General features: G+C 39.7%; 1 protein-coding gene across 11 annotated transcripts in view; it reads right to left on the reverse strand.

The window, feature by feature from the left end:
• Positions 1-310: 310 nt before the first annotated feature.
• LOC108698217 overlaps positions 311-12,402 on the reverse strand; it is a 78,745-nt gene continuing 66,653 nt past the window's right edge. For 8 of the 11 annotated variants that reach the window (XM_041572399.1, XM_041572397.1, XM_041572403.1 and 5 more), the window contains 5 exons: positions 10,121-10,147; positions 8,785-9,063; positions 7,408-7,512; positions 6,433-6,488; positions 311-1,161 (listed from right to left, as the gene is read on the reverse strand). In XM_041572399.1, the coding sequence (XP_041428333.1) occupies positions 1,093-1,161; positions 6,433-6,488; positions 7,408-7,512; positions 8,785-9,063; positions 10,121-10,147 (536 nt within the window). In that variant the 3' untranslated portion in view covers positions 311-1,092. Of the gene's footprint in view, positions 1,162-6,432; positions 6,489-7,407; positions 7,513-8,784; positions 9,064-10,120; positions 10,148-12,031; positions 12,301-12,402 lie in introns of those variants that run through there. The other 3 variants (XM_041572407.1, XM_041572406.1, XM_041572398.1) reach the window with 3 other exon arrangements.

Here is a 12,402-nt window from a genome sequence, read left to right on the forward strand (position 1 = left end):
ATATGTAATTTCATCATTTTAGATATGCTTTGGAAAACCCAATAAAAATGTTGAGAAAAAAAAAAAAAAGAAATCAAGAATTCGTTAGAATACAACAAATTAAAACACCAAGAGAAATAAAATCTTACAATAGCAAAGCCTTTAACGGCCCATATCCACCATATCTGACAAATGGCTCCCTCCCAGAATGTGCTCTCTCTTCTGTGACCTCCTGTTCCAGAGGACACACTGTCACTAGAATAGCCAGGGAGGAGAAAGAGCGCCGCAGAGTTTCTGTAAGTTATTTAACAAAGGCTTTGCTATTGTAAGATTTTATTTCTCTTTTTTTTTTTTTCGTTGTATTCTTAAAAAATGCCATCAAAATAACCAATACAATGCAGATACAGTCCTGTTATCCAGAATACTTGAGATGGGGTTCAGTTTAATGGCTCTTTCCATAATATGGATTTTCTTACTACTAGAAAAACATGTAAACGTGAAATAAACCCAATAGGCTGGTTTTGCTTCCAATAAGGATTAACTAGATCTTAGTTGGGATCAAGTACAAGCTAGTTATTTTTAACAAAATATGCATTATTTAGATAAAATGGAGTCTATGGTAGGCAGCCCTTCTGTAATTTGGAGCTTTCTGGATAACAGCTATACCTGTATTGCCAAACATGTACAGCTTAATGCAAATTTGAATGCAGATTTTTTTTCCCCAAAGAAAATCCTGCATAGCTTCTAGTAGATCCTAAGGTACAGAACATGCACACACACATTGTAATGTTTAATATATACACACACCATTTTATTTTACAGAGCACTGCAAGTGTGATCCATTATTTACAATAATTTACTTCACAGCTGTCTGATTTTTTTTCTTCTAATTTTCAAGGAATGCCTCTGGTCTTCTGGCAAGATCTACCAATCACATTGCAGCATTAAATCCAAACTTCTTCCCATGGATGTTCCCAGGATATGTCTAAGATCATGTGCCACTACAGGTCAGTATGTTCAGGACAGATCTTGATGAATGTTGCCCAGTCTTTGGGAGGTGAATTAAAAAAAAAAGTCTTTAAGTCCAACAATCCTGGCGATATAATCCCCTCATCATACAGTGGATGCACATGGTTTCTTTGTATGTTTGTCACGGCTCCCAACTCTTAAAAGTACTAAGACCTAAACACACAATCAAATTGTAAATATGAATATGGTGTATTGCTATAAGAGGGGGATGGAAGAGTGTTAAGAAGCACATTTTCCAGGTCACTATGGCAGCCATCACACTACAGGTTATTTTCCCACCCCCCCATGCTGATAGGACAGGTTTACAAAACACCACCAATGAGACTTTTCCCCTTCCTTTACATACCCCTTCCCATCACCGACTCCTTGTCTTTTTTTCTGTCCTCGTGACATGATAGGAGAGGTTTTCTGGATAGCCTTCCCCTTATGGCTCAATCAGCAACGGAGAATTTCCTGGGGAGTCACTCTCTGCAGGAGTAAGTTACAAGGTGCCTCTTGGAGGACGCTAACTTATAGGTGCCAGATTTCTATTGACAGTAATAGTGAAGCCCGGGTGTTACACAAGGTGGGCTGAGGCGCGCTGGTCAGTTCCGGATGGTATACAGACACGGAGGCTATGGGGGCCATCTTGCTTGTGGGCAGATGGGGATATCATAGGAGTTCCAGTGTCTGCACACAGGAAGTGGAGCACACATTGAGTGTGTGTTTGGCGTGCAGCGAGGTTGTGGTACTGAGCAAGCCAGCAACGGATTCAAGCAAAAGTATGTATCCCTGTGCCCTGTTCTGCCCTGAACAGTTTTTATATGTGATAGGTCTCCGCTCATTTAGGGATATTGGATTTCATTAAAAAGGAGGAAGAAATAGAAACAAATTTTCTGTGGATTTTCTTTCAGCTTTGGAAGGTTATGGAGCAGTTAGCCTAGTAGCCCAGAAAATGCGGCCCATAGTATTAGGAGGTGAGCCAAGTTAAAGGGAAAGTGTGATTTTTTTGGTTTTATTTTCAATTTATGGATTATATTTGCAGTGTGTCTTGACCTAAGAAGAGGAATAGCAAAGAGAAAAACAAGAATTGTGTGGCATGTGAAAACCCAGCACAGAAGCACTCCAAGTTATGTGAGCGTTGTTCTAGAAGGCTAGCAGGAGATGCAGCAGCAGATACAGCGGATATGAAATGGATTAAAGAAGCAGTGAAGGGAGGAGTAAGTAGAGCAAGGATTTTAGATGCATTATCAGAAATAAAATTGGCAACAGATTGTTAAAGAATCTTCGTTATATTTGGTGAAATCTTCATCCAAAGCAATGACGCTTTCGGTGGCAGCAATGAGAGCCCTGTGGCTAAGGGCTTGGAATGCAAATAAAGCCTTTCGAAAGTTTCATGTTATTTGGGACAAAGCTGGAAGACAATCAAAAGAATGACAGGGGGTACAAGTGTGTTCCTTCTTCAAGAATGAGTGCCGCCTAGAAATTTCAACACAGGGGCAGAAAAGTTAATTTCGAGAAAGAATGTTCCCCAGAGATAGAAGATATTTCAGAGATACAAGGCAGACCACAAAGACGAATCAGTGGAAAGGAGGACAAGGTTCACTTCAGATCGCAGACCGGGAAGAGTAATCCCAGACAGACCGAGAAATTATTCTGAATGTGAGGCAGTCCAGTTCTCCGTAATACCCAGAAGATTGGAGCATTTTGTGGAGGTCTGGATGAAGTCTATAAAAGATCAATGGGTAATTCAAACATTAAAGAGGGGATTGTCTGGAGTTCGAGAAGTGTCCAAAGCACAATTTATTTCAATTCTCAAAGATTCCTGTCAACCAGACAAGAAGGAGGCGTTATTAAATTATATACGGCAGTTGTACCGACAGAGCACAGAAGGAAAGGTGTATATTCAAAGCTTTTCCTACTAAAGAGACAGGGGACTATCACCCGGTATGAGACTTAAGACCAATTAACTCGTTCTTAAGAATTCAGAATTGAATTCATTCATTCGATTATTGCACAGATAGAGCAAGGAGACTGGATGTTGTCCTTGGACCTGAAGGACGCATATCTGCATATACCGATTGAACAGGTACAAAGATTTCTGAGGTTTGCAATACAAGAGGACATGCATTACCAGTTTACATGCCTACCATTTGTTCTAGCGACTTCGAGGGTTTTCACAAAGGTTTTACAGCCCTTAATTGCATAAGAAGAGCAGGGGTCAAAATGTATCATTATTTGGACGATATATTACTAAAAGCCAAAGAACCAAGAAGGCTAGAAGAACATAGAGATTTTGTGATGGAAGTCCTAAGCAGACATGGATGGGAAATCAATCTTCAGAAGAGTCAGCTGGTTCCGTTTAAGGATTTGGTCTATCTGGGAGCCAGATTCTTAAGAAGACAAGCTATTCTCACATTGCCAGATCAGAAGAAACAGAAGTTAAAAATGGTAATAAATCAGTTACGGGAGAAGTCTGTTTACTGCCAGAGAGATCAGCAGGATCTTAGGGTTCCTGAATTCAACAATACTCATGTTGAAATGGGCAAGATGGCACATAAGACCATTACAACAATGCTTCCTTCAACAGTGGAGCAGAATGTATCCAGACTGGGAGCAGACTATAATAGTCTCACAGGAGGTAAAACAGATGAGATGGTGGTTATCTGACAAGAATTTGGCCAAGGGAATGTCTCTCAAACAAACACAATGGACAACGTTAACCGACTCCAGTCCTCAAGGTTGGGGGAGCACATACGAGTCAAGAATTTCTGCAAGGCAGTTGGAAGAAGAAAGAGCAGTCTTTACCGTCCAATGTACTGGAACTCAGAGCAGTGGGGAAAGCGATTCAACAGTTAGATCTCCAATTGAGAGGAACAACCTTATTGATCTTATAAGATCGGACAATTTGGCAACAGTGATGTATATAAAGGAACAAAGGGGAACTCAAAGTACAAATTTGTTAAAAGAATTACACCCAATTATGAATTGGGTATTGATGCATCTTCAGGATCTGACAGCCCTTCATATACCAGGAAGATGCAATCAGATAGCAGACTTCTTGAGTCGAAGATCAATAGACAAACACGGATGGAAATTGAACCAAGATGTTTTTGTTGAATTTCCAAGATCTGGGGGCAACCGGAGAAAGATCTAATGGCAGTATGGGGGAATCAGAAACTAAACAGTTTTTACTCCCGTTTTCATTGTCCTCAAGCGGAAGCGATAGATGCTCTCAGTCTGGATTGGAGCCGAGGGCTCTTGTACATCTTTCCACCGTTCCCTCTGATACAGAGAGTTTTGAAGAAGATCAAGAGAGAAATACAGTGTAGTGGCAATTATTCTGGATTGGCCCAAGAGAGCGTGGTACCCATTGTTGAAGTCAATGGAGATGGACAGGGCATTGGCTCTATCCAAGAGACCAGACCTTTTGATGCAGGGGCCAGTCAAACATCCATGGCCTCAGGCATTATACCTAAAGCCCTGGAAATTGAAAGGAACAGTAAGAAATACTATGATAGCTTCAAGAAAACCCACAACAAACAAACCTTATGAAAGGGCTTGGAAAACCTTTATACCATGGTTACTTAAAAACAGGTGTCACTCCTGAACAAGTAACAGTCCTGCATATACTGGAGTTTCTCCAAACTGGGCCAGAGAGAAATTTGAGTGTACAAACTTTGAAGTTACAAACTTCAGCAATTTATGTTATAACTGGGGTCCAGTGGGCAAAGAATCCCAGCGTTGTAAAATTCCTAAGAGGGGCACTCCATATAAAGCCTCCAGTGAAAGTTTATTCGGCAACATGGAGGAGTTTACCCTTAGTTCTGGGTAAGTTGACAAAACTTCCATTTGAACCGATGGAGATGATATTGGAAAAAGTATTGGTTTTAAGACAGTCTTTATAGTTGCAGTCACCTCAACACGGAGGGTGAACGAGCTACAGGCTTTTTCAGCAAGAGAACCTTATACAATCATACAAGCAGATAAGGTTCGTATTCGAAAGGTGCCGGAGTTCTTACCAAAGGTAGTATCGGAACAGCATCTAAATAAGGAAGTTGTTCTACCAGCCTTTTTCTTGAGCCAGAATCACATCAGGAGAAAGAATGGCACAACCTGGATTTGGTAAGGTGCCTAACGACATTTGAACAGAACAAACTTATGGAGAAAGTCAGACAAATTATTTGTCAACCCTGCAGGCAACAGAAGGGTATAAGCAGCAACAACCTCAACTATAAGTAGATGGATTGTAAGCTGTATCAAATCAGCTTATGAAGAGAGCGGAAAGAGGTGTAAAGGCACACTCCACAAGGGCAATTAGTGCTTCTTGGGCATTTCAGGCTGAAGTACAAGCGGAAGAAGTATGCAAAACAGCAACTTGGGAGTGCTGCAAATACCTTCCTTAAGCACTACCATTTGGACGTTAAGTCTACTAAAGTCAAATGTAGGCTTAAAGGTGTTAGAAGCAGTGTATAAATCAGAATAAATCTTTGGATTCAAACAGGAAATTGAGTTATTGCCCCCCCCCACTGGAATTACTCAGGTATATCACCCGTAGTGTGATGGCTGCCATAGTGACCAGGGAAAATTTAACTTCATACTTACCGAAAAAAAAATTCCTGGTTACTATGGGCAGCCTTCCTATGTATAGGAAGGGGAAAAGTCTCATTGGTGGTGTTTTGGAAAACTGTCCTATCAGCATGGGGGGTGGGAAAATAACCCGTAGTGTGAAGGCTGCCCATAGTAACCAGGAAATTTTTTTTCCGTAAGTATGAAGTTAAATTTTCCCTTATTTGGCTTAAGTCAGAAGTAAGGCAATGAATAGGAATTAAGAGAAAAACATTTAAAATTGTCAAGTCAATAATAAACTTAATTCTATCAAGCAATGGCAGGCAGCAGGCATTCTTCCCCCTTACAGAGCACTGAAAATGACCCTATTTCTCTTTTTTCACTGCTATAACAGAACCGCACCTTGTACTTGATCCCAACTAATATATAAAGAATCCTTATTGGAGACACCAATCCTACTGGATTTAATTCATGTTTACGTGATTTTATTTAGTAGACTTAAGGTATGGAGATCCAGAATATGGGAAGACCCCCTTTTATCCAGAAAACCCCAGGCCCCCAATCATTCTGGATAACAGGTCCCATACCTGTACCATAAGTTAAGAGATAATGACAAAACTGTTCATAAATATTTATAGCTATTTAAAAAAAAAACAAAAAAAAACCACAATAAAAGCATAATGCTATCATTAGTAGTATAGTTTTGAGATATTTTTACTTGCATTGGGAAGTTTAGACTTATCCAGCGTGGGCTGCTCTTCTACTGTTTCTACAGCATTTTTAGCAAGTTGGCTCCCAGGCAAAAAGAACCCGGCAGGGTATTAAACCATGTAATGTGTGAGCTTTAGATTTAAAAAATATATTTAAAACACTTACACAACAGACTAGGATTCCAAGTGGAAATAACGATGCAGCAATAAAAACATGAGATCCTGTAATTGAAGCAAAAATATAATAGTGGTCAAAAAATACAAATCTATATTGAAATTTTTAAAAGCAGTCCCACTAGGGAAACACTTAATACTCTATACTAATTGCATACTTAATGGGTCAACGGTTCAGATATGCAGTTCAGTATGCAGATCCATTGTGGAGCTGCCCTAAATAGTGACTCCATAGAAAACAATGTATGCTAACGACCTGGCACATTATCACCTTCAATAATCTGTAAATTTGTTACTGTTTAACAGTCTGTAAAGAGATATTAAATCATAATGACTAAAATTTATTTTGCCAGTTAAAAAGCTTGGCAATAACAGCATGCTAGAATGCAGTTGATTCATGCAAAAACAGCATTATTTCCCTTAATAGAGCGGCTTTTCTCTGGAGATTCCTCCAATCATGGCTGTTGACACACAAAAAAAAAAATTTAATAAACTGAACATTTAATACAAATGAGACGATTACATATAAGGAAAAGTATATTTGGAATACAAAACTAGGTGTGAATAGAGATTTCTGCATGCATTGGACATTAAAATACAATGTGACTGGTCATTTTTTTTTTTCTTTCAATTTCTTTCCTGTTCTGCAGAAAATTATTGGAAGCAATTCTGAAATCCAATTGAAAAAAATGAACAGTAGTCAGCCACAAAGAGAACATTGAAAATACATACATAAAACTAAAGCTGGGTCACTTTTCAATGGAAAGAGATAAAAGTGTAAGACAAATAAATAGGGCTAAAGTGAACGTCCCCTTTCAACAATGTTAAAGTACGTAATAAGGAGACCCTTTCACCGGCAGACTAAGTGAGCAAGCAGAGCATTATTTCCATTTGTCTACATTGTACAAAGGCACTACATTATCACATGAAAGCAAATCACAACAGATTTAAGTTACTACTAACTCACTTGTAGAAATAACTGGAAGCTGGTTTGGAGAAGAATCTTGAGGTGTAGTTAGAATGGTTGATTGGGTTGGAGACATATCAGTAGAATCAATAGTCTGACCTATTTCTGTAATAAAAATACATAAATGCAGAATTTATTTTCTAAGCATCTTAATATGCACAAGAATACTGTCAATTTTACCCTAGCAACCGTACACTGATCTGAATAAGAGACTGAAATATGAAAAGGAGGCCTGAATAGAAAGGAGAAATAAAAAGTAGCAACAATAGATTTGCAGCTTTACAGAACCATTGTTTTTCACTGACTCCCATTGGAAATCTGGAAAGAGTCAAAAGAAAAAAAGCATATAAAAAATAAAAATAATAAAACAATGAAGACCAATTGAAAAATTGCTTAGTACTGGCCATTCTACAATACATACTTAAAGTTAAATTAAAGGTGAACCACCCCTATAAGAAAACTCCAGAAAACAAAGCTATAGGTGGAAAGTACACATTCTGACATTCAAAATGAGTTAAGTCTTCCTAGAAGTTAGGAACTATTTGAGCAGAAGCCGAAAAGACTGTGCACTTCTGTATATACAGCCTACAGTTCTACTGCCCTCTGAAAGAACCATTCTAATACAGAGCAAAACAATTGTTTGAGTGTGAGCACTGCACATACAGCTCAGTGATTTATTAAATGCTCATGAACAGCAGGTTTACCCCAGAGTACCTCTAGATTTCTACCTCCACCATATCTTATATTTTTAAGATATTGCCTCAAAGCTTGCATTTTGAAGCATCTTATCTCACACATGATCATTGGTACAGAGACAAAAAATAATTAAGATAACAGGGGCCTTTTCAACAAATGAATGTGCAATATGTATACATTCACCCAACTTTGTGGCATGTAGAGACCTGAAAAATGTCAAAGTTTTGACCTCAAGTATCTCAGGGAAGATGGTCTATAGTGAGGCTTGAGAAGGGTGCAAATGTAGTAAGTAGAACGTAATGCCACTTTGTTGCATTGGGACAGAAAGTAAAAGTAGTTTAATTTACCGAGAAATTAAATTATCAATAAATGTATAATTTCCTATTGAATTGTCTTGCCAAAGCCCATGCAAGCTTAGATTTCGGGCTATACTACTGAGGGGACTGCTTCTGTAGAGTTATGCTTAGTATAAGGAATACCTCTTCTGGCTTGGGCCGTCCCACAGAAAAACAAAACTATGTCCCATAGCACCAAGTAATCACAGGTCATGCAAGTGAAAATCACAGGTGAATTGCGTGGGTCACCCATGGACCCCCCTCCCGTATAGCAAAAGCAAACCAGGACCACTTGGGGCTGGGTCTAGACAAATTTTTTGACAAACATTTTAGAGAGTTCACTTACTGATAACGTTGAGGTTTATGCAAGTAATATGGTCGGAGTCATTTTTTGCATAGTAGATCCCAGCATTGTGGAGTTGGATGTCCTGTAATGTTGCAGTCTGGTTCTCATAGATGCATTTAGGGCATTTTTTTCTAACACTTCTGTTATCAAACTCAAACAGCAAACCCTGAGATTGAGCACCATAAATGTTCAGTGTAGATGGAGGTACTTGTTGCCATAGCACGGCACTGCCCCCCACTGCTACTGTGATATTATACCAATCAGAACAGGCAGATGAATCTGGAGAGAAAAAAAAAGAAAAAGTAAATTCACCAAGTCCAAAAACAATGCTTACCACTAAAACCAAACACTCCTTAGGGCTCATACTGACGAGCGGTTGTAGCTGCGCTCCCCTGCGTTCCGTTTTTCTGCGTTCAGCCCCAGGGGAGTGCAGGAATAGATGCATTACGTTTTTTCCAATGGGGCTGTACTCACACAGGCGCCGAACGCAGGTTGAAACGCAACATGCTGCATTTTTCCTGCGTTCGGGGCCTACACGCGCCTGTGTGAGTACAGCCCCATTGGAAACAACGTAATGCATCTATTCCAGCGCAGCAACAACCGCTCGTTAGTAAAAGCCCTCAAGCCCACACCATGCATGCCTAATTAGCATATAAATTCTTAATTTCCAGACTGCACTGGTGCTTAGGTAGCCAAGGGGTATGCATCTAAATTACTAATGGGGTAGTTTAACTTTTAGTTTAGCCATATTTTAATAGTTTATAGTTTAAGAATGGCAGTCTTCTTCATACTAAAAGTGAGTTATTCCTTTAAAGGGGTTGTTCACCTTTGAAATAACTTTTAGTATTATGTAGAGTGATATTCTGAGAATTTACAATTTGTTTTAATTTTTTATTATTGAAAGTTTGAGTTATTTAGCAGCTCTTCAATTTGCATTTTAAGCAATCTGGTAACAAGGGCCCAAATTACCCTAGCACCCATGCACTGATTTGAATATGAATAGGAGAGTCTGAATAGAAGGCTCCACAATAAAAAGTAGCAAATACATGTGTATCCTTACAGAGCATGTTTTTTTAGAAGGGGACAGCAACGCCCATTTGAAAGCTGCAAACAATCAGAAGAAAAAGACAAATAACTAAAAAAAAAAAAAAAATTAAAAGTTGCTTAGAATTGGTCGTTCTATAACATAAGTTACTTTAACGGTGAACCACCCCTTTAACAATGCAGGATGTGAAATAAAGTGTCTGGGTCTCAAGGGGTCAGGTGTAGACCCAAAACAGTTTGAAAAGCACTGAAGGAAATTAAATGCAATAGAATTATAATGTGGAATACTTACCAAATGCATCACAGCATGCCTGCATTACTGTCAAACCCAGAAAAAATAAAAAAAAATAAAAAAAGTTAGGTTACCAAAATATAGTGCTATAATATACATGCATACATATAAAAGGTCCCCTGTAGTGGAACGCATTAAAACTGAACACAGAGGATCACAGGTATAAATGCCCTTAAGAACCGACTCACAACATAGAATAGAAAGGTTGTACTTTTAGGCCAGTGAATAATGTTTTATACAACAAAAAACATTACTAGACCAAGTTTTTTTGGCTATATTCCTTCAAGCGACTTCATTTATAATAATCTATATTGTATTGGGACCATAGGCAGAAGAAGGTTTTAGCAGGGGCCAGGATGTGAACCGTACAGGTGGCACGCGTAAAGCGCCGCCGCAAAATTTAGCCCTGCCCCTTTTGGTCACTCCCTTTTGACTCCACTCACTTTCCTCTGCGCTTTCACTAAATTTTTAGGAAAAGCAAAATTTGCTTCAAGTCTGGCATTGCAGGAAAAAGTACATTTCATGCAGAAGTACTCAAAAGACATACAAAAGGAGCAGTAGGTACTGATCTCCCAAGAATATAATATAGAGAAGGCATCACAAGCACTTTAAAGAACATTATATAGTAGGAAACAGAGGGCACTTGCACACCAAATACTGGCAGGCACAATATACAAAGTGGGTATAAATACAAGAATGCATTTATATAGTAAGAATAAGTGAGCACAGGCACTCCAAGCCTTTTATAAGTTCCAGCACCTCCCCATGAACTGGCTCACTATTGATCTGCCAAAATGCAGAAAAAAGAAAAAAAAAAAAAAGGACGACATTTCTAGTCTTTTGGCCCAAGTAAAAACGGTCTAACTTCTACAAAGGAAGGAAAACAACATCTTCTTAAGCTTCTCCAATTTGCTTCAAAACATTTCTTCCTGACTCCAAGATGCAATTGGACATTTTGTGGATTAACTCTGTACTAAAATCTTTAACACTGTATTTTCTGGATACTCCCCCCCCCCAAGCAGATGGCACAGTAGAAATTACATAGAACACATAGCAGAATGACAACATTATTTATAAATACCCCCAGAACCCATACCAGTATGGCAAAGAGCAATTCCATGTATAAATACCCCCCCCCCCCAGAAGCCATAGCAGAATGGCAAAGGGCAATTCCATGTATAAATACCCCCAAGAAGCCAGGAGTAAAGACAAGCAGATGCTGTTCACCAACCAAACCCATCTGAAATTCTAATGTGGGACCAATATTTAAGTTCTGACAGTGTCTAGTAAAGACATGTCCGAATACAGCCTAAACATCATCTCCTGTGAAGCAGTGATTTCCTTTACTTTCCCCTACAATCAGTCGTTTCTGTTGCCCATGTAGAGGGCAGACCTGGCAGATGAACTACGCTGGAACCAAGTACGGGGGGAGGAGGAGAACTGTTCAAACTAGACATAATGGAGATTAAAACCAACAGCGAGATAAAGCATTAAGAACAATCCTGTCATCTTGCCCAGTACGTCCGAATCCCCGCGAAGTAAAAAACGAATGGCTGGTTGCAAAACTAACCCAATTGGCGCTTTAAAAGTCGGCGCCAATCAGCAACTCGCCTTTTGGTGAATCACACCGCAGCTGTATGGAGTGTGTATTTACAAGCCCCGCCCCCTGTGACGTCTCCGCTCTCTTATAGGACAGTTAAGATGTAACTGGAGGCTGGCCTATAAGTACTACTGATTACTGTACATGTTACAAAATAAACTGAAGAAAAAGTAGTAACTTGAGGATATCACTGTGAATAAATCTTGAGAACAAGGAGACGTATTATTATTCCTGTGAGTGCAGCGAGCAGGTTCCCTCTTATATCCCAGTCACCCGGGAAATGGGAAGCGGCTGCTACCGGCTTTACTCACCCCTTGGCTTCATTCCAAAGCACCCGCGGCCAGGGTGATATTTTAGCGCAAGATTTCCAGCGCATCTCGTACAATCTGATTCTCTCCGTGTTCGCGCCAGTCCTGTCAGAGAAACTTTGGCGCCAAATGTGCAGAACCCCTGAGTCTGTTTAAACCGAGCTCACCCCTCATCTTCCGTCCATGTCACACCAATCCGACACGTTCCCATGCACAGACTGCTCTGCTGCTCCCCATAGCGTTACAGGTTTGCTTGTTGCGCCACAACTTCCCTGCATAGCGCGCCAGAATAGTTAGTGACTGCACTGTGGCGCAAACTTGACTATAATGAGCTGGGGCGGAGCTTGTTAGTGTTGTCTCCACCCCAACGAGTG

Source organism: Xenopus laevis, chromosome 8L, assembly GCF_017654675.1.
Source record: "Xenopus laevis strain J_2021 chromosome 8L, Xenopus_laevis_v10.1, whole genome shotgun sequence".
NCBI classification, from domain to species: Eukaryota; Metazoa; Chordata; class Amphibia; order Anura; family Pipidae; genus Xenopus; species Xenopus laevis.